The following is a 26,806-nucleotide window of genomic DNA, read 5'->3' as shown; positions in this document are numbered from 1 at the left end:
CCAGACAGCCAGGAAGTATTAAGTATTTGAGGCCAGATTTGAACTCAGGTCCTCTTGACTTCAGGGCTGGTGCTCTATCCACTGGGCCACCTAGCAGCCCCCAAAGAAATTTTTTTTTTAATTTCCCTCCTCCAAATATAGAACTGGACTCCTCTCTGATATATCTGTGTGACCCTGAGCAAATCAGTTGACCTAGTGATCTCAGTGACCTAGGAAGCTCTCCAAGATTATCAGTTCCAGAGAAAATGCTAAACCGCTTTGGTAGAGGTCCAGTCCCTATTCCCTAATGACAAACAGGAATGAGAAATAGCACTTCTCTACGCATAATGGGCAGAGAACTAGTGTGCACCTTAGGGTAACCTGGGTTCAGATTCTACCTCTGACAAGTATTGTTGCTGTACGCCTCCGAGCAAGCTTGTAAGCACTCTGCCAGACAGATGCCCAACACTTGAAACGGCACTGAAGATTCTGATTCATGTTGACAGAGAGAGTTTTCTCACTGGTGATTTGAATTCACAGGTCCAGAGAGTCCAAAAATAACAAAAGGACCAGAGAAAAATTTCTGGACAGATGGACCATATTCAAAATGTGAGGATCTACCCACATCAGAAACCAAAATGAAAAAAATAAAAGGTATTCTTTATAATGCCATATGCCAGTGTTATTCTATTAATACATATGATTCTCAAGAGAATTAGGAGGATTATACCAACATGAAATTGCCAATTCTGAGAAATATGATTCAAAATGAAAATGCTAAGTGAAAAGTGCTCTCTCTTTTATAATTCAGAATGACAAAAGGCCCAAATATGTTACATTGGAGGAAAAATGCCAAAGTCCTGGGAGGAACAGGCAGATATTAAAATCCAAAGTAAAGGCTCATTTCAGGGCTTCTTCCAACTGATAAAAGAAATTGTTTATTCCCATGTTGTAGTAGGTGGCTGCAGGTTGGTCTCATGATTTTTCCATAAGTACATTTCCCTTTTATCAAATACCTTCTTTCTGCCTCACACTCAGCTTTCTGACTTTCCTTTTTATGTCTCTCTCTCTCTTCCTCCCCTGTGTCTCTTTGTCTGTGTTCTCCCTTTTTATAGTCCCCATTATAGATTTATAAAGAGCTCCCCTGCTTGTCTCTTTAGGTATTATAGCTGCATCAGATCCCAGATGCCACAAGTAGCTTTCAACAAGAGCCCTTTAGGTTTTAAAGCTGCAGTATCCCATAGCAGGCAGAGCCTGAGACAGAGATGGGCTATGGATTCTATTCCAGTTTCTGCCACTGATTCAGTGTGACCCCTGAATACATTGTTTGGCTTTTTCAGTTTCTTCATGTATAAGACTGACTTCCTCCCAGGATTCTGGGAGAGATAAGTAACCCATGACCAGAAAGAACTTAGTCCACATAAAGTTTGATAGAAAGGTTAGAAAATGGCACGTTTCAGAAAGCTATAAACTGGAGGAGATCATTTTGATTATTTTGTCTTGAGAAGTGAAAATCTGAAGACCCAATAATAATAATCTTCAATCTTAAGTTTATCAAAGGTAATGACCAGACAGATGTTCTCTCTCACCATTAAAAAGAAAACATGAGAATTGGCCTCAAAGTATATCAGGAAAGCTTCAAATTAGACAGCATACTAACCCAGAAGATTTACACCATGTCTTTCTTCTGAAGAGCCCTGAGGAACTTCCTGAGATTCCATATTACTAAATGATAGAAATCTGATAATGTTTATGCTAGGACAAAAACATAACTTTCTAGGTGATTGCCTAAAGGGGGAGAGGTAAATATTTAATAATGGGCTCTCTGAAAAAACATAACTTGTTTTTAAGTTTAACATGCATGAGTAACATCATCTTCATTACTTTCTTAAGTCAAGACAGTTAACAAAGCAATGTATGAAGCCCTGATTTGTAGCTTTTGTGGATTTCCGAGATGTAAATGCTCCCACATAAACATCCACCAATTAGATGTCTCCCTTCGGTAAGGGCTGTCTACAGCTGGTAAGAGCTGGCTCCAGCACTTCTCGGTGTGGTGTATCTCTTAGTGGGACCACTTCCACTCTACTAAATGTTTCAGAGGCACAGATCTTCCAGCCTAGGCAGAAGTAAATAAATAAAAGAGGAGCTGTGGGTTTAATAGCTGGTAGAAAAGCCTCATAAAAGCAGCTGTGGGGGTGTAGAAGTTGATTTCCTTGATTCCTTAACCTAGATTTTGTCCTGGCCCTTGGTTTCATTGGCATGTACATCAGTGAGGAGATTGAGAGTGGGGTCCATATTATTGTTTGTGGGTTAGGACTTCATCCTGGCCAGAGCAATTGCATCCCAATATATCAAGTGCTCAACAAAAGTCTCTGAAAGCTAACCTGTTAACTCGATCCCAATGCAGAGTTTAGAGTAGTAGTCTCAAAGTCTGCTTTGGGTCCCTCAGGCTCCTGGGTCTCTGAGACATTTGTAAAGGATTTTTGAGTCAATATAGTCAAAACTATTTTCATAATAAGAAGACATTTAATTTCTAATAAATGTATATCCATAATAGTAATATCCAATAAATAAAAAAAATCCATAAATACAAGCCACATAAACAAAAGCTCTTTTGAATCCTCACTAATGTTTAAGAGTGTAAAGAGGTCCTGAGCTCAAACAGTCTGGGAACCATTGGTTTAGAGGCTAGAACCTAGCCCACAGGAATTCAGTTAAATAAGAAATTCAGGTCATGAATAAACTTTGACACCTTTGCTCTTTGTTCAAGGTCTAACCATCTGAGCAGGGAAAGTTTTTCAGAAACAGAAGAACTGGCCCCCTATCTCTATTAGAAGAGGCCCAAAGTCAGCCAGAGGATAAATTAGATTCTCTCTCTCTCCCTTCTTTTCTCCTTTCTCTGCCCCATCAAGGTTCCCAAATCCCAAAGCAGAGATCTGGCAGGGAAGGAAATAAGTAGTTATTAAGCAACCACTATGTGCCAAGCTCTGTGATAAGTGTTTTACAAATATCATCACTTTCAATCCTCACAACAACAATCTTGGCAGAGATCATTTTAATTATTTTGGCCTTGAGAGGTGAAGGTCAGGAGACCTAATAATAATCTTCAAGTTTATTAAAGATACTGATCAGGTGTTCTTTCTCATCACTGAAGAGAAAATTGCATAGGGAAGACTTCAAGTTAGATATACCATATCTTCCTTTTGAAGAGCCCCAAGGAACTTCCTGAGATACATTACTAAATGATGGAATCATGTAGAGATACTATTTTAATTCCCATTTTCCAGAAGAAAAAAAAAAACTGAGGCAGAGATTAAATGAGTTGCCTAGCATCACACAGCTTTTAAGTGCCTGAAGCTGGTTTTGAACTTGAGCTTTCCTGATTCCAGAGTTAGCACTCAATTCTCTTGCCTAAGTATAAGAAAATCTAAGTGACAGGTGACACATTGCTTCTCTACCAATCACTACTATAGAAACTCTGAAAATAAAACATCCTATATAACATATATCAGAAATGGATCTTGTACTGTTCAGTGACAGAAAGTTAGGAAACCATCTGTGGAGCCACCATTATGAAGTTTAAAGGACCCCATCATGTCTCTAACTCTCCTTAGAAACAAGGATTGGGACTGGACCTATGATTTCATTCACATGAGAACCTTCAGGGAAGGAAAATCTCAGCACCAAAGCAACTAATGCCTTTTCTGCAACTTAGGGTCTAAGACAGTGGTCCTAAACCCTGGGAAGTTCTTGTACCAGGATGTATCTGTATGGATCAGTATTTATCAGTGTATATAGCCAGGATGTATCACTTGAACCCAGATCTTCTTGACTTTGAGGTCATATCCTTTAATAAAATCTTGGTAACAGACATAAATCTTGTGAGTGGATTTTTCTCATTTTCTCTTTCCAAGTTCAAGAAGTTGATTTGATGACTGTTGTTGTAATGGAGTGGGTTTGCCATTTTCTTCTCCTCTTCTTTAAATAATAATAGGTAGGATTTATTTAGCAACTAGATGGCAGCTGGATGAATCTGGAATCAACAAAACCTGAGTTCAAATTTGATCTGAGGCACTTCATAGGTGTTCTTGGATAAGCCACTTCACCGGTTTGTCTCAGTTTCCTCAACTCGAAAATGGGCATCATAATAGCCACAGAGTTGTCATGGGATCAGCTGAGATAGTGTCTATAAAGTGCTTAGTTAGCACTGTGCTTGGCCCTATATAAAATCCTTTCTGCAGTTATCATCATTATTCTAATTTACTTTAAGGTTTGCAAATTTTCAATCCTACAAATGTAGGAACTGAAATCGTTAGGAGAAGCTGACCGAGTCTTTTATTTAAAATTCATATAAAAAGCCCTCTTTCAAATGACTGCTGGGAGGGGCTCTAGCTCACTCAGTCACCACGCAGTTCCTATGGTGTTTTTCAACAACTTCCCCAAAGTAGATTCACGATCAGGGGTATCATAGGAGTTATAAGGAACACCTTTAAGTTACATAATGTATGAGGCTACAGCTTCTGAATCAGTATTAGCCGCAGTTAAAAGGATAAGCTCAGGGCAGTCAGCTGGCAGAGTGAATAGAAGTCAGACTCCGGAGTCAGGAGGATCCGAATTCAAATTCAACTTCACACACTTGACACTCACTAACTGGATGACCCCAGGCAACTCACTTAAGCCTGATTACTCCCGCTCTCCCCCAATAAATACAAGAACAGCCTTAGCTTGAGGCATCCTGCTGGCTTCTGCCCGGATGGAGGAGGCGGCTGAGCCCGCAGCTTCACAACTTTATCATCATCAGGGAGAGATTTTCAGCTATTGCATCCTACCCCAACGAAGCGGAAGATTCAAAGAGAGGATGTGAGGAAGAATATATGAGTGACACGCAGCTCTCTGACAGCGCCGGCAATCGCCGCCGCTTCCGAGGTGTGGGTTATCCCAGCAGTGCCGGGGCCCCGGCCGCCCGGACCCTGTGTGTGCCCTCCCAGAACGTGTCCGAGCCACAGAGGCTCTGGTGGGTGCATCCTCCGTGTCACGCGTGTTCTCGGCCTCACCTGCCCTGCCTTGCTGGGGAGGTACCTGTGGCAGAATGCTGCCTACTTGCACAAGGTGGAGAAGGCGTGGAGGACTCTTTTATTACCACTTTAATTGCTGTCCTTGAGTGATTTCAGATTTTTTTTTTTTTCCTCACTTGGCTGGTGAAAGGGTGAGTGCTGACTCATGGAGTAACTGAGACCTATAGTAGCTTTTTTTTTTTTTTTTCTTCAGGCCTACATATGAAGAAATTCCCCAAGTAATAAAAGATAGGATAGACTAGACCTGTGACTTCATTAATATCTGGAACTCCTGGATGAGGTTACTCTCTTTGCCAATCTAGGCTGCCACCTCTACAATTTAGTTGTATTTGCTTAGGGTCTGAGAGGTTTGTGGTTTACCCAGTATGTATGAGTCAGAAGGGATCCCAATCCAGGTAAGTCTTTCTGGTTCTGAGATCAGCTCTCTACCCGTTACTCCATCCTGCTTCTACACAAAAGATCTCTGGAGGGAGGCAACTAAGTGGCATAGGGCATGGTCTCTTAGACCTGCAAAATTTATATACTGCCTCAGACTTATTAACTGTGTTAATTAACACAGTAATTAACTAGGCAAGTATTTAATCATTTCCTTCCTAACTGCTTCCCTGAAACTTCATGATGTCCAGAAATTCATTATTCTGCAAAATGAAATCAACTCTGAAACTCTTACCTCCTCAGCACTCCCTGCTCCTGGCATTCCTCCATCCCTCAGATTGGAGTGAATGGAAGGTGGATATTGAAGATCCCCCTGATCCTTCACCCTATAAGGAAGGTTCTCTGACATTCACCTCTCAATTCCCACCTACCTACTTTCCTGGACTTCATGATCTCCAGAAATACATACTTCTGCAAGATGAAATTAAGTCTGAAATTCTTACTCTCCTTTATCCCCCTCACCCCTTATGCCCCCTGCCCCTAATCATCTCCCTCTCTGGCCACAGGATTTCATCATGCCTTCTTAACACTTTTTATGTGATGCCTTTCCCCTTAGATTGTGAGATCCTTGAGGACAGTGCTTTTCTCTAAATCCCCATCTCTTAGGACAGTTCCTGACAGAAAATAGTGGGCACTTAATAAACATTTATTGATTCTGATTCTATGTCAACTTGTTTCTTCAAATGAAAAACTGGGACCACAATAGGAACTACTTCATCAAGTTGTGAAGATCAGAGAAGGTGATATTTATAAAGTGCTTAGCACAGTATCTGGCACATAGTAGCTGGTACCTAGCAAATAGTAAATGCTCCCTACACATCTTTCCTTCTCTTCTTCCTCTCTCAGAATGAGAGACAATGGGATTAACTACTGAGTGATGAATTTGGACTGGACAGAGGCAAAATTTCCTAATGACAAGGACTGAATAACATTTTCACAGGACCATAGGATCATAGTTCTAGAACTGGAAGGAAGCTTAGAAGCCATCTGGTTCAACCCTTTCTGTCTATCAATTCCCTCTGAAGGCTACATTCACCAATCTTGTGACTTTCTAAACCAAAACTTCCTTCCTCAGCCACCACTGCCCTTATGTGCTATGTCTCCTCCGTTGCCAAGCAGATCTCTTAAGGACAGAGGAGGTTTTTGCCCCATTTTCATTCATTCTTAGCCAGTGCCTCACATTTAGCAATTGCTTATTAAATGCTTGTTGAGTCATTGATTAATTTATGTTTAGCTACCAGATTTTATTGGCTCCCTTTTTGTAATCTGTCTGTATGTACTCTTGGGTATTTAAAAAATCAACATATTGAAAGGACCACCAATTTAAAAAAAAAAAAAAAAAGGAGCTAGTTAGGGAGGGAAAAGTAAGGGAGAAGTTAAGACAGGAAAAAACTGGTTGAATGGTTTCTTATTAGCAACTAATGAGCACATTTTAATCAATAGCAATCCCAGAATAGGTTTGTCGGGGGAATTGTGGCCATATCCCCGTGTTAGAAAGTCAGTTTATATATGTTCTCTGCCAAATTGGAAAATAAAAATGGACAGACTGGAGAGAGCTGAGCTGCACGCAGTTCCTTCCATCTTGGCACATCTCCATCTCCCTTTCAGGCTGGAAGACTAAGAAAAGATCTCTAATGGGATTAACAGTTTTTAATCTGAGGCTGAGAAGTAGCATTGACTAAGCCTGGACTCAGTTCCGAAGGCTGCCTCTGCCTTTCAGTATTTCTGTCTCTAAATCTCTAGATCTTCCTTTCCTCATCTAGCATTGTATCTAATTAGCACAATACTTTGCATATGTTTTTTGTTGTAATTTAGCCTTTTCAGTCATGCCCCCATTTGGAGTTTTCTTGTCAAAGACACTGGAATGGTTTGCTATTTTCTCTTTTAAACTCATCTTTCAAATAAGAAAACTAGGCAAACAGGGTAAAGGGATTTGTCTAGTATTATACAGCTAGTAAGTGTCAGGCCAAATTTGAATTCAGGAAGATGAATCTTCTTAACTCCATGTATATGGTACTCTATCTACTTCACCACCCAGTTTCCCACTTAAGAGATGTGACCAAGGCAAAATTGACAGGTATTGACAAAAATCATTAGATATGGGGGGTGTGAGAGAGAATAAGGAATGGAGGGTAATAACCTATGCTGTTCACTTTGCATTTAGTAAGTTTAAAAAATGCTTTATTCATTCATTCATCATCTAAATAGGTTAAGTAGAGAATGGCAGTCCACCCCCGAACACTAGAACCCATAAATACCTAGAGGTAATGTTACTGATAATCAAGGTTGTCCTTAACCACTGTTTAAGTTGTCAGTTGCTTATCACCTTAAAAATCAGAACTTAAGATCAAGTTTAAATTAAATTTATATTTTGCTTCTCTTTGGTATCATGAGAAACTTAGCAAACTCACCTAAAGCTCAGTTGACCTTGACTTGTCTATTTTTGATATACTTTCTTTTGCTTCCTCTTCCTTCCCTCCACTAAAGGCACTATTATGAAATTCAATAATATGGCCATTGACTCATTAATCACAGGTAGTATCAATACAGAAGATTGAATAGACTAGGAAGAACAGTTATGGGTGGAGCCAAGATGGCTTGAGTACAGTTAAACTCTCTCTTAATGGTTCCCTCCAAACAACTTTTTTTTTTTTTTTTTTTTTTTTTAAATGCCTCAAATCAAATTTTGGAGTGGCAGAGCCAAGAAAAGGTCAGAGGGACACATTTGTCCAGCCTGAAACAATTTAGGAGGTCAGCAGGAGAGGTCTGTAACACCATGTTTGGGATTAGTTAGGCAGGAGCAGCAGGAGTGGGTTTTGGGAGTATATTCTGATAACCTCCAAAATGAAATTCAAATAGGGAAATTCCTAGGAATGGCATAGTCAAAATCCAGAGCTGCTTTTTAAAGCCAAAAAAAAAAAAAAAAAAAAAATACCGAAAGCATTCAGAAAGGAGGAGTTCAAGTATCAAGGAAACATAGTCAGAATTACCTAAATTCTGGCAGCTTCTATTATAATCAAGAACTCCTCTTAGGATACAGTATTCCAAAAGGCAAAATATAAAAGTTTACAATCTTAATAATTTATCCTGTACAACTAAGTATAATTTTACATTAAAAAATGAATTTTTAATGGAATAGAGGACTTACAAGTATTTTTCATGAAAATCTCAGAGATGAATAGGAACTTGAGAAACTGAAAGTAGCTGTATGATGATTTAGGGCTAACATTCTAATACGGAGAGAAGAATCAAATGTTCCTTCATATTCTTCTTGTTTGGTTAGATGAGACTCTTGAGGACCCCTTTTGAGGTTTTCTTGGCAAAGATTCTGCAAAGGGTTTGCAATTTCCTTCTCCAGCTCATTTTACAAATGAGGAAACTTAGACAGAGTTAAGTGACTTGCCCAGGGCCACACAACTAATAAGTGTCTGAGGGCAGAGTTTAACTCAAGAAAATGAGTCTTCCTGATTCCAGGATAGGTACTTTATTCCCATATCACTTTATCCCCAGAACCATAATGTCTTCAAAAGTTGTCGAGGAATTTAAATCAGAAAAATAGAAGACCTAGGGAGTAGATTAGTTCTGTTCTGTGGGTTTTAAGAGGGAAGAGAGAAAGGAGAGTAAAAATAATATAATAATACAAAAAGGAAGTGAAAGGGAGTAGAACTTGCTATTTTTATTACTAGGATATGTCAGAAGGAATATATAATTATGGGAGGAGTGGAAGAACCTTACTGTACAGAGAGTTGAATACATACATACACACACACACACACACACACACACACACACACACACACAGAGTTTGATATAAAAACATAGTAAACTCAATAGGAAAACAAGCCACTATAGGAAAATACCCAGAAGGGAAAATTTTTGTTTTGAAAGCAAAACAAAATTTTTGATCTTAGAGAGAGGATTAAAAAGGAAGGGAAAAAAAAAAAGCCCAAAGTGTTGGAATTGGAATCTATCAGTTATGGAATGATAAAAACAAATTTTGGTATATGAATGTAATCTTCACTTTATAACTGCTGTTCTGCCTGGTATTTATTCCTTAGAACAAGGTACTTTACCCAGGATAAGCTTATCACTTCTAATATCATCAGCATGCTGCTAACTCAAGCCTTGACAGACATCACCTCCTTCAGCTTCTTTCATTCCCCCTCCCCCCCCCAGATTGGAGGGCTAAAGAATGGAGTAGCAAACTCCTTTAAATGTCTTCCTCTCTAGAAGGCAGTTCACTTTACTCTGCACTTGCTGCTTTTTCAGGTTTCAACTCTACAGAACAAGGTAGTCTGGTTTTTTGTTCCCCTGCCCCTTTCTGGTCTCCTTTTATATGTTATCTTCTCCCATCAGATTGCAAACTTCTTGAGGGTAGAGACTATCCTTTTTATTAATTGTATTCCCAGTGCTTATCCCAGTTCTTATCATATTGTAGATGTTTAGTAAATGTTTGCTAGATTAGATTGGATATTATAATATTATATATATAATATTATTATACCATGAGAAATAACAACAACAACAAACTATTTCGGAGAATCCTGAATAATATAAAATGAGACAGAGTAAAGTGAATAGAAACAGGAGATCATGTAATATAAGGACAACAACACTATAAAGAAACACAACTTTGAAAGATTCAAGAATTAATCACGTAATGACCAATCATGTCTCAAGAGGAAGCATGTTATCTACCTTCTAACAAAGAGTTGATGGAATTGAGGTATAGAAAGAAATGCATTTTGGAATATGGCCACTATAAGGATTTGTTTTGTTTGTGCTTGTTTGTTAAAATGCAGAATTTTAAAAATATAAAAAAACCAAATAGAATATATTCTAAGGCCAGGTCTTGTGCTGTTATGCCTGGGAGACTCTTCATTGTTTTGTGTTTTTTGATATATGGAGTGCCCACATCAATGAGAAAACTAGCTAATGCCAGTTTTGATGGAACCTATGAGTAAGACAGTTATAGTTAGAGACTTGGGATCTAGGTAGGAGGTATAAGTTACTTCTCTTATGATATTGGCTATATTTTCCCCCCTCATTATTGCTTTTTTTTTTTCTTTTGCTAACTCTTGTATTAGCTCTAATAAGTCCAAGGGCTGACTGTACAAAGCTAGTGGAGTCAGGAAAAATGAACTCATTTTTCAGACTGTTATTTGGTGCTTGTCATGTCTAGCGTCTCCCAATTCTTTTATTAAATAAAGTGTTCACCATATAAAAAAGTGTGAGGCTTCTGTTTAACCCACAAGTTTACATCTACCATTTAAACATGACAATCAAAAATGGGAAATGGACAATAGAAATGACCCTGACACTGATTATGATAATTTTATCCAGAAGTTTAACCAATGTAAATTAATTACCACAAACAAGGATACTTTCTTTCCCAGAAAGTGCCTTAGTCAATAAAATGTTTGATTTACTTGCCAAACAGAGAGGGATGGCTGCCAAAGGCAACACTGGGTTAGAATATAAACTTGTTTGTAAAATCTTGTGAAGAATGATGGATGATTATGAGCAGCATTGTCTCCCAAAGCTGAGAGAAACAGTGGACAGTAAAATAAGTTTAAAGAAAGCTTGGCAAGCAGATCTAAGTTAGCAAAGTCACCCCAAGGGCATTTAAGGATGAAAATGGCAGGAAGACAACAGAAGAAAAATGGAAAATCTTTTATAAAACTCATTATAACGGACTTTTCTCTATCAAGAACAGAGGAACAACCTTACCCTTGGACCCTAACATCATAGTCCCAGATGTGCTTATAGAGGGGATAGAAATTGTGCTACAGAGAATAAATAGAAGAAAAAGCATACCAAGGACATATAGAGGAAATTCTTGTGAGAGGAAGCATAATTGTGAGGGGTCAAAAGACTGAAATATAAGATATCAAGAGCATGGAGAGGGAAATACTTAAGGAGTTGGGCCTAACTACCCCCACAGAAAAAGAACAAGTGCATAATTAATATCTTTTGCCAAGATTACATTATACGCTTGGATGGACAATGTACATAGCTTTTCAATAGGGTATGTCTCTATCCACACATATATCTGGGACAGATGGTACAGATTCCCAGTCAACAAGTATTTATTAAGTGCTAAGTACTGTACTAAATACTAGAGATACAAAAAAAAAAAAAAAAAAAGACAAAAAGACAGTCTCTTCTTTCAAATTGCTCACAATCCATTGTGGGAAAGAATATGCAAACAAATTTTGTACAAACAAGATATATACAGGATAGATTCGAGATAATCAACTGAAGGAAGATGGTAGTACTAGGGGAAAGGGAAAGGATTAAATATTTACTAAGAACCTACTATGTGCCAGACGATATGCTAACTTCTATAAAAGTATTATTTCACTTGATTATCCAGCATTAGCTGGGTCCAGAGTTGAACAGTACTCGGTTCTCTTCAAGAAACTGCAAAATTGTATTCATGTAAAGGTCCCTCTTGTAATAATGTTCCTATATGACAAAAAAACATGAAATATGCCAGCCTCTGAAGAATTAAAAATGAGTATTACTCAAAAACTCATGATAGATAGGTTATAATATATAATCAAGGAGAAACTCTGGAAAAGAGAAGGAATAACAGATCTCATCGAGGAATTATAATATAGAAAGACAAGATAGGCTACTAACATGAGGACAAGAAATGGCCAAGTCTTCCCTTGGTACCCCCTTTATATTAGAAGTAAGGAAGCTGTAGACCCCTAAGGTAAAATGTTAAGAAATGGATAATATTCCCACAGGTTAAGAAGTTATGGATGGATTGCAATCTGTACCAATGAAGGAACCCTCTTAAATAATAAAATCTGATTCATTTGAGCTATTGAGAATGACTCTGGCGCATTAAAAGTATGAGAAACAGCAAGGCAGAGTAGATAGAGAGCTGGCCTTGGAGTCAGGAAAACTTGAGTTCAATAATTTCCTCTGACATACACTGGCTATGTGACTCTGGGCAAATCATTTAGCCTGGAGCTGATAGGAAGCCACCAAATGTTTTGGAATGGAGAAATGATGTGTGCCTTAGGAAGGTCATTGTGACCGCAGGTTGCTAGTGGTATGATATGTCCTGGAGTCAGGATAGACTAGAATTTAAATATAACAGTAGACATTTATTAGCTGTTTAACCCTGATGATGAACAAGTCACTTAAACTCTGTTTGCCTCAGTTGCCTCAACTAGAAAGTGGAAATAATAATAGCACCCACCTTTCCCCTTCCATTGTAGGCATTTAACAAATGCATGTTTCCTTCCCTCCCAGAACCCCAGGCTACTATAAAACTATTACAGAAACAGTAACTAGTATGTATTTATATATGGAGCTATCTCCCTGAAATTTTTTTGCAATTTCAAAGAAATCAAAGGCAGGTTGGTGGTACGATGGATAGAAAGACTTGGAGTCTGAAAGCCATTTTTAAGACATTCTTTTTTAAAAAATTAGTATGTTATTTTTCCTCAATTGCATGTAAAAACAATTTTCAACATTTATTTTTAAAACTGAGTTCCAAATTGTCATTCTCCATCCCCACCACCTTCATTGAGAAGGCAAGTAATTTGATGTAGGTTATACATGTGTAGTCATGCAAAACATTTCCATATCAGTCATACTGTAAAAGAAAAGGAAGACCAAATAAAACTCCAAGAAAAATAAGCATTTTTCATCATAAATCCTTCAAAGTTGTCTTGGCTCATTGTATTGCTGAGAATAGCAGTCATTCACAGTTGATCATCTTAAAATATTACTATTATTGTGGACAATGTTCTATTTATTTTACTTTTCATCAGTTTTTGCTGGTTTTTCTAAGAGTATCTAGCTCATCATTTCTTAGAACACAATAGTATTCCATCAAAACCATATACCATAAATTGTTCAGCCATTTCCCAATTAATAGATAGCCTCTCACTTTCCAGTTCTTTGCCACTAGGTAAATATTTGAGCATAGTTCCAAATTGTTCTACATAATGGTTGAATCAGTTCACAACTCTACCAACAGTGCTTTAGTTTTTCAATTTTCTCACTTTCCCTACATTTGTCATTAGGAGTACATCTTGAGTTCAAATCTGGCCTCAGATACTTACCAACTATGTGATCCTAGGTAAGTAACTTACATACAATTTCCTTATCTGAAAAATGAGCTGGAGAAGGAAATGACAACTATTCTGGGATCTTACCAGGAAAACTCCAAATGAGGTCATGAAAAATAGCCACACTACTTAAAATGACTAAAACAAAATAGAAGAACTGGACCTAAAAAAATTAATTCTGATAATTTTGAAGGTTTAAATTATTTAAAATCAGATTATGTTGGCAGTTAGATGGTGTAGTAATCAGAATACCAGATTTGAAAACAGGAAGAACTAAATGGGGAAAGTACTCTTATTGTCTAAGCCTCAGTTTCTTCATCTGTGAAATGGAGATGATAATAGCACCTACCTAACAGGGTGGATGTGAGGATCAATGAAATAAGATTAAATTGTAAACCTTAAAGTACTCTATAGATGTTAGTTATTATTTTTATTTTTTCAAATATTTATTTATTTTAAAGCTTTTTTTTTCAAAACATATACACGGATAATTTTTTTTTAACATTGACCCTTGCATAGCCTTCTATTTCGGATTTTCTCCTCCTTTCCCCCACCCTCTTCCCTAGATGGCAAATAATCCAATATATTTTATACATGTTAAACTATATATATAAATATGCAAAGACATATTTATACAATTCTCTTGTTGCACAAGATAGATCAGACCAAAAAGGAAAGAAAACGAGTAAAAAAACTAAATGCAAGGGAACAGCATCAAAAAGAGTGAGAATGTTATGTTGTTTAAATACTATACGACTTTAAAGAAACAGGCCTTATAGATAAAAAGTTCAGAAAGATGGAAGAAAATAACTTTTGTCCCTGCTCAATGAATGGTTTGAGAAAGGAGATTCTGCAATATTCTCACTAGTTTTTCTACTGCCAATTTAGGCCCAAGCAGGGATCGGGTCTGAAGCAGAGATCCAAAGGGCTTTCTCTCATTCCTTGAACAAAGGAATTAGTGCTAATGACTCACCCCTATTTTTGTGTGGGTTATAGTTGAGGCCAGCCATGGTCACTTTCTCCGAAAAGCTATAAAAATGAATTACTGAACAAAATAAAAAATAAAAGAAACACTTTGTAAATGCTTACTATCACCAAGAAAGGTCAGTCTGAACTTGAACTTGAATGCCAGCTGTCTAAACTTTCAGCATTTAAACTGCATCCCTGTACGACTGGGTGGGTTTGCCTTTCTGAGCAGCAGAGGGCACTGGTGACTTGCTTATATTGTACTGAACACAATGAAGGAGGCAGCAAGCTTCCAGTGCTAAGTATTGATGAATGTTGGGTGTGTGTTCCACTGAAGCATAAATACTGAGAGATATTTTCTGATCAGTTATGATTTTTTAGATCCATTTGACGGAAAAAGTGGACTATGGGAAAATGAATCCAGTTGACAGACAGACAGATAATTCAGAAAAAAGAGAAAGAGACCTTACGTTCTAATATTCTTTGTTTTAATCAATATCAATAAACACCCACTATTAAGTACCCACTATGTGAGCGGTGCCGTGCTAAACTATGGGGATACAAGAAGAGACACAAGACCTTCCTTCCCTCAAAGAGCTCACAATCTAATGGAAGAGACAACATGTAAAGAAATATATATGAAGCAAGCTATATCTGGGATAAATAGGAAGTAACAGGGAAGACACTACAATTAAGAGGGTCATTGAGAAAGGCCTTTACTCCATTTCCTTTAATCAGTATCTTAATTTTGGCTCTTTTATATTGACCCATTATTGTGAGTTAAGCTTTCTATTCCTGGTAAAGAAAGCAATGCAGGATTAAATGCTCAATGAAATCACTCTACTTTCACTCTGAAATACTATTTAGGTCAGAGGTGTCTCACAGCTTAGGCAAGATATGACCCCACACCACCTCTGAGTGTGGCCTGAACCATTAAAATGTCATTGGAAAGGGCAGCTAGGTGGTGCAGTGGATAGAGCACCAGCCCTGAAGTCAGGAGGACGTGAGTACAAATCTGTTCTCAGATTCTTAACACTTCCTGGCTGTGTGATCCTGGGCAAGTCACTTAACCCCAATTACCTCACCCCCCCCCCCAAAAAATATATATATATAAATGGGAAATATTTAAAAACAACAAGAAATACAATAAAACATAGATGATGCTAATTTGTGATTTTTTTAGTCAATATGAAGCCCAATAGTTTGATATCACAGGTCTGGATCATTGATTAGAAAAGATTGGTTCCCTAAATTAAAAAAAAAATTTATATATATATATATATATATGTAAAATATTGTAGTTACCCTAAATAGCACAAGGACCTAGAAGGAGTCAGGTCATTATTGATATATGTAGGACTTTGATAAAGGCGATATAATTATTACCCTTGTTCTAAATTCCATTTTAAGAAATAACTGGACAAAGTGAGTACAATCAATAAAGGCTCCTGTTATATCCCTTTTAGCTTATGGTCTCACTGCACAATAATGCAGAGCGAATGTGGGTGGGTTTGTTGTTTAAAGCTTCAGATCTGCTGGCTTCTTTGGAATGAGAAGCCTATTTTATTTTTTCACATTGAGGTTTGTTATTTTTTTCTCATTTCTGTTTTCTTTTCCTTTCAAGAAACAATTTATAAGTTAACAAAGGTAAAGCAGTTCTCAAGTGTCTGACAGATATTTCAGTAAAAGAAGTTTTGATTTCAAATTTTAGCACAAAGAATGGAACAAAAAAATAAAAATTGTGGGAGGTGTTTTATTAAGGATTTAAAATGAATGATCTTGATACTACTTGATACTACGACAGAGACTATGGGACTAATACCCAACTCCTAAATGGATTGTATTATATATGTCTTTTATTGTATGTAGGTGTCATGATTTGATCCTCAGACTAAATAAGAATGAATAATATTTTATACTCAACTTCTGATGCATTTTAATATATACTTCATAGCTAACTAAATGTACAGAGTATAGAATATCTAATTTATTCTTGCAGATAAAATTTATTCAGTATAGATTTGTTAAGCATCAATTAATATAAGGACCAATAGAAATATTAAGGCAAAATTAAAATCGTCCCTGATCTCAAGGAATTTCCATTTTAAAGATTAAAAAAAATGTTTGAATCTGTTTTTATCAAGCTGCTGAATTCTCACTGGCTTTATTCATTCCAACTCTCAAATTCTATGAATCTTTATAATGGATCACCATTATGTCATCATTTCTGGCACAACAGCCACATTGTCATTGTCCACTTGCAGTTATTTCTCTGCAAATATGTGTGCTTCCATCTAGGTTCTCTCACAAACTTACATTCCTAATGAAGCCTAGTAAGACAATGTAAAAGAGAGGCAGGCCTTACAAAATTACTCAGTCAGGCTGGCTTGATTTCCCTTGGGTCTCATTTTTTCTGTGCCCCAGGCACATGTGCAACTTTTTAATATATTCTAGATAGTTGATTTTCCCTCAAAGTTATTGTATATGACATTTCTCTAACTTAACAACAGGGTTTCTTAGCTTTTTTTTTTTGGTGATGTGGTCAATCTGATGGAACCTGTGGATCCCTTCTCAAAGCAGTATTTTTAGATGCATAAAATAAAATAAATGGAATTGCAAAGGAAACTAATTATATTGAAATGTTGTGTCTGTCCATCTGTTTATCTAGCTTCTATCTGTCTATCTACACACCTATACCTATACCTCTTTCTTCTTTATAATTCCCCCTTACCCCCCAAACAAATTCATGGAATTTAGGTTAGGAATTTCTGAAGTTTACAGGTTTCTAGGACAGAGTGAAGAGGTAGTAAGGGAACTCTTTATGTGGTGATATAATGCCTAGGTAGAGTACCACATAACTAAAGAATGCTCAATAAATATGACTTAAATATAGTAAAACTACAAAGTTTAATAGAGGAAATGGGAGAGCCTGTCTCTTATCAAGGTGGAGGGGAAAAGACAATTGAAGATGAAGTTTGTCATCATTCCTGATATGATAGAATGCTTTTATAGCATGGCTTCTTATTGCATAGAGTTGCCTCACCCATGAGTCAAAGCAAGTCCCCAGAAATAGAACTACACACTATAATAAGTCTAATTAAATGTGAGTACCAGCCCTGTCCCCAAACACTAACAATGAGCAAGAGTTTTACTGTCTGTGATAGCAGGTATTAAGTTCTATGAAAGTAAAACCTATTATTTCATATAAAAGCTCCATCCCTTAAATGGGGAAAAAAAAAATCCCCCAATTTACTGGAATACATGTGACTTTTCACAAATTTACCCTTTTAGCAGCACCAGAGGATGTCATGGAGGAAGCAGCTGGACATTCTCTACTTCTTATTAACTTTCCAAAAAAGGCCATGTTCCCACATAATGTCCAATCCTGACATGTTGTAGGCAAAACCACTCAAATATCAGCAATTTTCTGAGGATGGTCAAGTGGATTCTAAAATAATCTAACAAGGACACTAAAGGTAGAAAAGACTCAAGGAGATTGATTTACCTTTTTAGGAACTGCTCTTCCCAGGGCAACTGCTGGAGTGGAGCAGAAGAGTCCAATGTTCACACCAGGAGTTGCAAAATAAGATTTCTCACTTGCCAGGGCAATGTCACAACTTGCAACCAGCTGACAACCTGCAGCAGTGGCTAAACCATTCACTTTGGCAATGATGGGGACAGGATGTTTCTGGATTAACATCATGACCTGAAGGAGCAAAGAAAATCAATTTCACTTCCACTCAGAAATTAGCTATTAACAATTCTAAAAATAATGACACTTTGCATTTCTAAAGCAATTTATGGTTTTGAAAGTACTTTTATAGAATAGCAAAATCATAAAATTTTAGAGTTTGAAGCAATTTCAGTAGCAAAATATTATCTCATTTAATCCTAGAAAAAAATTAATGTAGGTTCATTAGTTAAAAAAAAAAGTTTACTGTGATAGCTTCACTTCAGTGAAGAAAACGGTTTATTATAGTGGTTAACATAGGTCTTTCCTGTTAATACATTCTTTCCTTTAGTACATAATTTTGAAAGGCCAAAAGGGCAAAGAATTAGTAATGGAAGTCCATCCCAGAGCTTATAGGCAACTAAACTCAGTAAACGAATATATTCCTGAAGCTACTTCCTTTACCTAGCCCAGGAGTGAATCAATTTGGTGGTTTGAGATGTTACGCTGGATTTGGAAGTGAAATTGGTAGGATTAACACTTTTAACTCTAAGGCTATTCTCTTTATGGGCTGAGTTAGTAGAGAGAAGATGGCTCCTAGCTGTGGAGGGATATGTTTATATTCCTGTTGTTCTTATATCTTCTCTGCAAATATTCCCATCAAAAAAGCTAATTGATGATATGCTGCTCAAAATGAAGTGCTAACTGCTTGTATTGATGATATTGAAAAGATATTAACTAGCACTGACAAATGACACTGGTAATTGCTTGTGATTGATAGTGGGGACAACAATCCAGCAAGGGTGCTTGAGGTGAAAAGCATCAGAAAGAAACCTATTCTACCTCAGAGATGTCCCTAGGACTTTGAAAGGAATATATAGCTAGAATATATAACCCACAATAAAGGCATCGATTGGTTCAAAGAAGAAGCTTGGAATCTCATTATATACCTTGGATTACCCTGTTGATAATTATATACCTTGAAAGTTGAAAAACCAAAAAAGGAGAAGTTTATTCTGGATATGACTCTTACCAACAGGAAGTAACTGTCTGTTTAGGAAGTGACAAATCCATCCTAGAGTGTGGAGAGGAAATATAACCACAGTCTTACATACATCCTAGATTCTGAGAAAGCAAATTTCTAAGATTCAGAGGAAGGAGAAATAGAGTACTATGGACTACAATTCTATAAGGGAAATCAGTGCAGGAAGGGAAATTCTCAAGAAGGAAAATATGAAGACACAAAGGAAAACAATACTGATGAAAAGGAAAAATAGGAGTTATTTGAAGTGATTGATAAAACTTCATAGAGAATTCACCAACCAACTTGAATTTTTAAAAATATATGGGATATATTTTTATGAATATGGAAATGAGGGTAGCTAATAGGATGAATTCAAAAGCATGGCATGATAGTTAAAGAATTATGTCCAGAGTGAGAAAGCTCAGAATGAACACCTTGCAAGGAAAGCTAAGGATGACAAAATTGAGTTTTTATTAAGTAAAAGAGGAAACTCAAAGAAGGACAGGGGGGCAGTTTAGGATGGACAGGATGACAATTAACAACAGAGAGAAGGGCTTAATTTTAATTTTGCTTCCATTTAATCTGTCAAGAAAAATGGCCTTTAGGCTGGAAAGGACAGAACCAAAATGGCTAATAGGGGGTTGATATGTAAGATAATGAGATAGTAAAGGATTACTTAGCTGTCCTTGATAGATTCAAGCACTTGGCCCAGATGAACTACCTCTTCAGTTACTGAAAGAATTAGCAGCTATGATTGCTAGACCATGGAGAATGGAAAAGATTCTAATGCGAAATGACTATATTCTCCTGTATGGAAGAAGCAGAAATCCTGTTCATATAGAATTATGTGAAGTCAGTCTATTGTTAATTCATACATCCTGTCTCCAATCCACTTAGCATCTTTAAAGTCAGTCACAACAACCTTTGATGAGAACTTAGCTTTTCCAGATTGTCTTATTACTCTAAGTTAAGACAATCATAATGGAAACTATAAAACATAATTATATTCAGAAAGGAAGTTCGCTTTCGCAGACTATCTTGTTTAGCATGGGACCTGGTCTGTCAGGTGCATTACATCTAGCTCTCTGACCTCCCAGTCCAGTTTGAGCCTTTGCACCTGGGAAATCCCAAGGCTATGTTTCCCCCATCAAAGATGTTTTATGATGAAGATCTTTGCTAAGTCTTTTTCAGGACTAAGCCCACTATGAGGTTACTCTCCCTCTCTTCATAGTGACTTCCCTCTAATGGTGTCCTTCTCCCCACATAATTCCAGATTGTTCTCTAGAATGATTGGATCATTTTGCAACTCCACCAACAATTCATTAGTGTCCCAGTTTTCTAGAAAGATGTGTTATGGTAGAGATTTGGTATAGGTTGGAATAGATGGCCTCTGATGTTGCTTTCACATCAGAGAATCTGTGATTCTGATTAATTTATACCAGAATAAGAAATCTTTTTACAATTTACCCAGTAAGTATGGATCATCTACTCCTTATTTGGGAATCTCCAGTGAAAGAGAACCCATAAAAGGCAGCCCATTAAACTTTCAATTGTTATGGAACTGTCAAAAAAAAACATGCCTCTCAGCAAAATTCACTCACTGCTCCTAATGCTAATCACTCTTCCATTTGATAGCTCTGCCTTAAATTCTTGAAGTGGAGTGGATTGTGGAAAGATGGTGGAGTAGGTCAGAAAATTCCAAGCTCGCCAGATTTCCCTCACAAACAAAAGTTGTGCCTCAGAGCTAACATAGACCAGTGAAAAATAAGTAAGACTTAGGGCAGAACAGGAGTTCTTCAAGGACAGACAACAGAAGTTCCAAATAAAGATCTCAAGACAGAGATTTAGCCAGTGTAAAATGTAAACATCTTCAGGCTAGCTCTAGGGAAATAGTAAGCAGAGAGCCCTAGGGTTAGTTGGATTTAGAGGGAGCCTCAAACAAAACTACAGGAACTTTCACTTCCCAGAAAGTGGGGAATGCAGCATGTGAGTCTGGGAAAACTGAGTGAACCTCTGATGATAAGGAACCAAGCCCAGCTGTACTTCTGAGGCATGGTCCTACATGCCAAGGAACCAGCACACCAGGTGAGTGCAGAAGCAGTGGGGTAGGGACTGCTGGCTGTGGACATTTACAGGAGGGTGGAACTTTTGATTTGGGGTTCCAGGTCAAAGAGGAAAGCTGAAGTGAAGCCAGAAGCATCATCCTCTCAAACCTAGGATTACAGGTGCTTACACTAACAAATTTTTACTTAAAAAAAAAAAAAAAAAAGCAGCAAAGGAAAAAGAATCCAATCATAGAAACTTACTATGAAAATAGAGAATACTGGGGTTCATCTTCAGAGGAGGACATTAAAGTAAAAAAAAAAGCCTCCTCTACCCCAAAGAGTAATGTTAAATAAGTACCTGCCCAGAAGGAATTTATAGAAGAACTCAAAAAGGACTCAAAATCAAATGATATTGAGGCAAAACCAAAATAAATAAATAAATTAGAACCATCCAAGAAAAAATAAGAAGATTCTGAAAAGAAAGTTAAAAAACTAGAAAAGGAGATCTTTCTTTCTTTTTTGGGGGGGGGAGCTGAGGTAATTTTGGGTTAAGTGACTTGCCCAGTTAGGAAGTGCTAAGTGTTAGGTGTTTAAGGCCATATTTGAACTCGGGTCCTCCTGACTTCAGGGCTGGTGCGCTATCCACTACACCACCTCACTGTCCCAAGATCTAGATGCAGGGGTCCTCAAAATTTTTAAATAGGGGGCCAGTTCACTGTCCCTCAGACTTGGAGGGCCGGACTATAGTAAAAACAAAAACTTTGTTTTGTGGGCCTTTAAATAAAGAAACTTCATAGCCCTGGGTGAGGGGGATAAACGTCCTCAGCTACTGCATCAGGCCCACAGGCCGTAGTTTGAGGACCCCTGATCTAGAGTCTTCAAGAAAAAAATGACTCTTTGAAAATTAGGATTGGGCAAAGGGAAGTCAGTGAAGTAACAAGAGACCAAAAAATAATAAAACAAAATATAAAGAATGAAAAAATCGAAGGGAATGTGATCTGAAGAACAAATTAAGAAGAGTAAACATAAGAATAACATGATTATCTGAAAGATATGACTAAAAAAGAACCTGAAGTGATGGAACAAAAGGGGAAAAGAAGAAAAAGAAAAGATCTACCAATCACTATCTCAAAGAGCTAGTACAAGGAAAACATAGAAATATCATTGCTAAATTTCAAAAACCCCAGATCAGAGAGAAAATTTTATAAGCAACAACAAAACCCAGTTCAAATATTCTGGAGCTACAATAAGAATTGCACAGGATTTATCAGTAGCTACAATAAAAGTTCACAAGTCCTGGAATACCATATTATCAACAATCAAAAGAATTAGGGTTGTGGCTGAAAATGTTATATCCAACAAAAAAGGTTTAAGTATAATATTTAATGGGAAATGAAGGACATTCAATGAACTGTCAGATATTTAGGATGTTGTCTCAAACAAACCTGAACTCAATAAAAAATTTAACATAAATGCCAACATCAAAGACTAATTTCAAGGGACTCAGTAAAGACAAATTGTATATGTTTTATATGTGGAAATGTAAACCATATATGTAAGATTAACTTTAGTAATTATATAGTTCAAAAGAAAGACTGAGGTAGAGCTGAATATAATATGACTAACAGTAAAATCATCTAGGAAAAGATAAAAATAGTAATTATATGATACAAATGAGGTACAATAACAAGAACTAACACAAAGGAATTAGATGGGGAAGGAGAGCTGGTAGTTCTGAAAAGCCACTTATAAAGCCTTTATAAGCCTTGAAGAACTCCTGTTCTGCCCTAAGTCTTACTTATTTTTCACTGGTCTATGTTAGCTCTGAGGCACGACTTTTGTTTGTGAGGGAATGAGTTAAAGAGGGAACCAAAACACACAAACATACACATAAACACTCACACACACATATACCAAGAAGAATATAGCACCCTCTGTAAAGGATTTTATAAATCTATAAAGAATTTAGGGAGGAAGGAAAAAGATAAGGTAGGGTATGGAAGGGTGTGTGAATCAATAGGAGTGGGATAAGGTTGTAGATTAATGGAGAAGAAATAGAAAGGGAGAGAAATGTGGGGGGAGAAGATAAGGGAGGGATTCATGGGGAGAGGAGAACCTGGTGGGGAAGTTAAGTAATAAGTTAACAGATAGAAGTACAATAGAAGTTAGCAAGGATAGGAAATAAGAGAGAAAAGCAAATATAACAATGATCGGTGGTAGAATTCATTTAAAAATAAAGTAGAGGTAGTAATCATTGATCTTAGATAGAATTAAAAAAGATTCAATCAAGAGAACTCTACATTATATGTCAGTCACATTAATATTATCTTAGATGTATGTGTATATGCATATGTATATACATGTGTGTGTGTTTGTACATGTGAGTATGTATGTAAGGGAATGTATATGTGTATGTATATACATGTGTGTATGTGCACATATATATATACACACACACACACACACACACATTTATTTATGTATGTATACATAAATATATCCATACTTAACTGGAGCCTGCTTGGGGGAGGTGAGAAGGGAAGGAAAGGGCAGATAAAAGGATAAAGTAAAAAGTGCCCAGCAGAGAACAAAAGAAAACCTACAAGGAAGCAAAGAAAAGATGGACAGTCATGAATATAATGTCTTCTATTATTATGTATGCTTTGTTGAAATGACAATTTATTATTAAATATTTTGAGTCTTCCCCAATGTTCTGCTAGGCACTGACAATGTTTTGTGTTTGTTTTTTTCTTTTTCTTTCTTTTTTCTAATTACTTTTTTTCTTATTTTTCATTTAAGTTTTAAATAAATATATTTTTAAAATACTTGAAGACAGCTATTGTTCCCCTTTACATTTTGTTTTCTTCAGGATAAAGATCCCCAATTTCTTCAAGCAAACCTTATATAGTCTAACTTTGAGAGTCTTCATGTCTCCATTTTTATTATAATCCTTCCTAACATGTTACTTTTTACCAAACACAGTATTCTAGAGGTGCTGGTAATACATAGTGAATATATAGTGAGACTATCAGAGTAATAGGCTTGTAAATATTTAACAACTGAGCTGCTATGCGCACACACACACACACACACACACACATTCTCACAGAAGACTTTTAAATTTAATCTGCATTATTAACATTTTCTCCATAACTTTCTTAAGTCTAAACAATTAACAAAACAACAAATTAAGGTCTAACTTGTCGCAGTTGTCACTTATAAATAATATGTCACAGTGAAGAGTTAACAATTGGTTCTTATGAACTGGTAAGAATTAGCCTCAGTATCCCTGGTGATACTTCCCTTGTTATGTTACTCTTACTGAAGCCCAAGATAGCATTAGTTATATTTGATTGTTATATTTGTTATATATATTTTATTGAATTATATCTGATTGTTGGTTCATATTGCTCTTGCAGTTCACTAACGTACTAAGATTCCACCCCCCCCAAAAAAAAAAAAAACTTATCTAGCCCTGCCTGCCCATTTTAAACTTGGGATGTCAAATGTTTCAATTCAAGTATAAGTCAATCGAGATTGTTGAGATTGTTATGACATTGTCATTCAACAGATTAGCTATGCCTGTTAGTTTTATGGCATCTTCAAGTTGGGTAAATATGCCACTTAAGTCCTCACCCAAGTAATGAATATGTGTGTTAAGTCATTTTTTAGTCATGGACAACTCTGTGACCTAATTTGGGGGTGACTTGCCCAGTATCACATAGTAAGTGTCCAAGGTTAGATTTTAACTCAGGAAGAGGAGTCTTCCTAATTCCAAACTTGGTACTCTATCTACTGAACCCATTTATTAGGTAATTAATAAAAATGTTTAAAAGCAAAGATTCCTAGGACTCTGCACTAGACACTTTTTCTGAAGTCAACACATTCTGGTTGATTTAGCTAATCAACCAATTCTGAATCCATCTAACTATTGTCCAACTGTAATATCCCCCATTTCGTCCACTGGAATGATATGAGAGATTTTCTCAAGTCTTTTATGAAGATTTTGGTAAACTAGATCTACAGCAGTACCTATTGTAGTTTATTATCTCTGTCAAAAAAAAAAAAAAAAAAAAAAAAAAGAAAAGGACAAAGTTAGTTTGGGATGACCTGTTACTGATGGAAGTCTTTTAGCTTTTTGAATCCACTCTTTCCTTTTCTTGAACTACATGGTTAAGAATTTTGGCAGGAATTGAAGTACAATTCTTTAGCTCATAATATACCAATTCTTTTTTTTTTTTTTAAAACAAACAAACAATTGAGATATTTGTCCTTCTGAAATCTGGCAGCACCTCTCATTCTCCAGGATCTTTCAGAGATCACTGACATGGGCTTAGCAATTATATCTGCCAGTTATTTCAATATTTTGACATTTAATTTACCTGGGCCTTAATGAGTTGAACCACCCCCAAAGGCAGCTTGGTGCTTTCTTAGTGTTTTCTTTGTGTTTTCAGGATGCCATTCTTGAGAGCTTCCCACTTCTTCTGAATCAACTCCCCTCTAGGTTTTTAGTTCAAAGAATCCTACCTTTTTTTTTTTTTTTTTACTCTGAATCCTCTAAAGTCGGTTTCCTAAATCTCATGTCCATGTTATACTCTGCCTTACTTTTCTTCTTCCTTTTTTTTTTAAAGAAAAAGTTTTTATTGTATTTTCTTTTTCTATGTCACCAGTTTTCCTCAGTCTACCTCTTCCTTCTGTAGAAATACCTCATATAACAAGTACTATTTTTAAAGTCAAAAAAAAAGAAAAAAAAAGTAGCATAATTAATAGGAAAAGTCTGGAAAACAAGTCCAATGTCCATTTGTAAACCTCCCAGCTCTATAAAGGGGAGGGGTTACTCCTTTTAAAAAACAGATTCTAAAATGGAATGATCACATCCTATTAAGATTCCCATCATTACCACCCCAGCAACCAGTTCCTCCTTTTATGTGAGAATCACATTTAGAATAGAATTTCCTTTTGCTGTTTCTTCCACTTTTTGAAAATTATTAAGATGAGTTAAGAAACTATTATCATATTATACCAACATTATATACTTTTGGCAAAGAGAGATCAAATGTTTAAGCAATGAAAGGTTGCTATCATTACTATGTATTTCTCAGCAGCAGATTTATGATCTGTTTCCCGCATGCTTTGCCTACTTCCTGTCAGCCAGGTGGTCTGCAGGATATTCTGATGACAAAATTGTTTCTCAATTGAATTTTGTCCAAGGCTTTCCAGCATGTTTTCACTCCTCTGGATTCTGGATTTTCTCATATGAGCATATATATATATGGCAGCAATGTAGTATAGCAAATAGAGCTTGGAGTCAGAAAATATTAAATTCAAATCTTGCCTTAGACATTAACTGCTGTGTGCTCTGGTTAACTTTTGCCTCAGTTCCCTCATCTATAAAATGAGGATAATAATGAAACTTCTCAAGGTTATTGTGAGGCTAGAGGAGAAAATATTTGTAAAGTGCCTAAATTGCTATAAAAATGTTATCTACTGTTAACATTATTATCATTATTGTATCTTAA

General features: G+C 36.5%; 1 protein-coding gene across 1 annotated transcript in view; it reads right to left on the bottom strand.

The window, feature by feature from the left end:
• ECHDC3 (enoyl-CoA hydratase domain containing 3) overlaps positions 1–26,806 on the bottom strand; it is a gene marked incomplete at its 5' end in the record, with an annotated part of 42,615 nt that overhangs the window by 3,869 nt on the left and 11,940 nt on the right. The window contains one exon of the mRNA XM_003771438.4: positions 18,054–18,254. Coding sequence (XP_003771486.3) covers positions 18,054–18,254 — 201 coding nt within the window. The remainder of the gene's footprint in view (positions 1–18,053; positions 18,255–26,806) is intronic.

This window comes from Sarcophilus harrisii, chromosome 5 (assembly GCF_902635505.1).
Source record: "Sarcophilus harrisii chromosome 5, mSarHar1.11, whole genome shotgun sequence".
NCBI classification, from domain to species: domain Eukaryota; kingdom Metazoa; phylum Chordata; class Mammalia; order Dasyuromorphia; family Dasyuridae; genus Sarcophilus; species Sarcophilus harrisii.
Note: the sequence above shows the minus strand (reverse complement) of the source record. Positions and strands in the feature narration are given on the sequence as shown.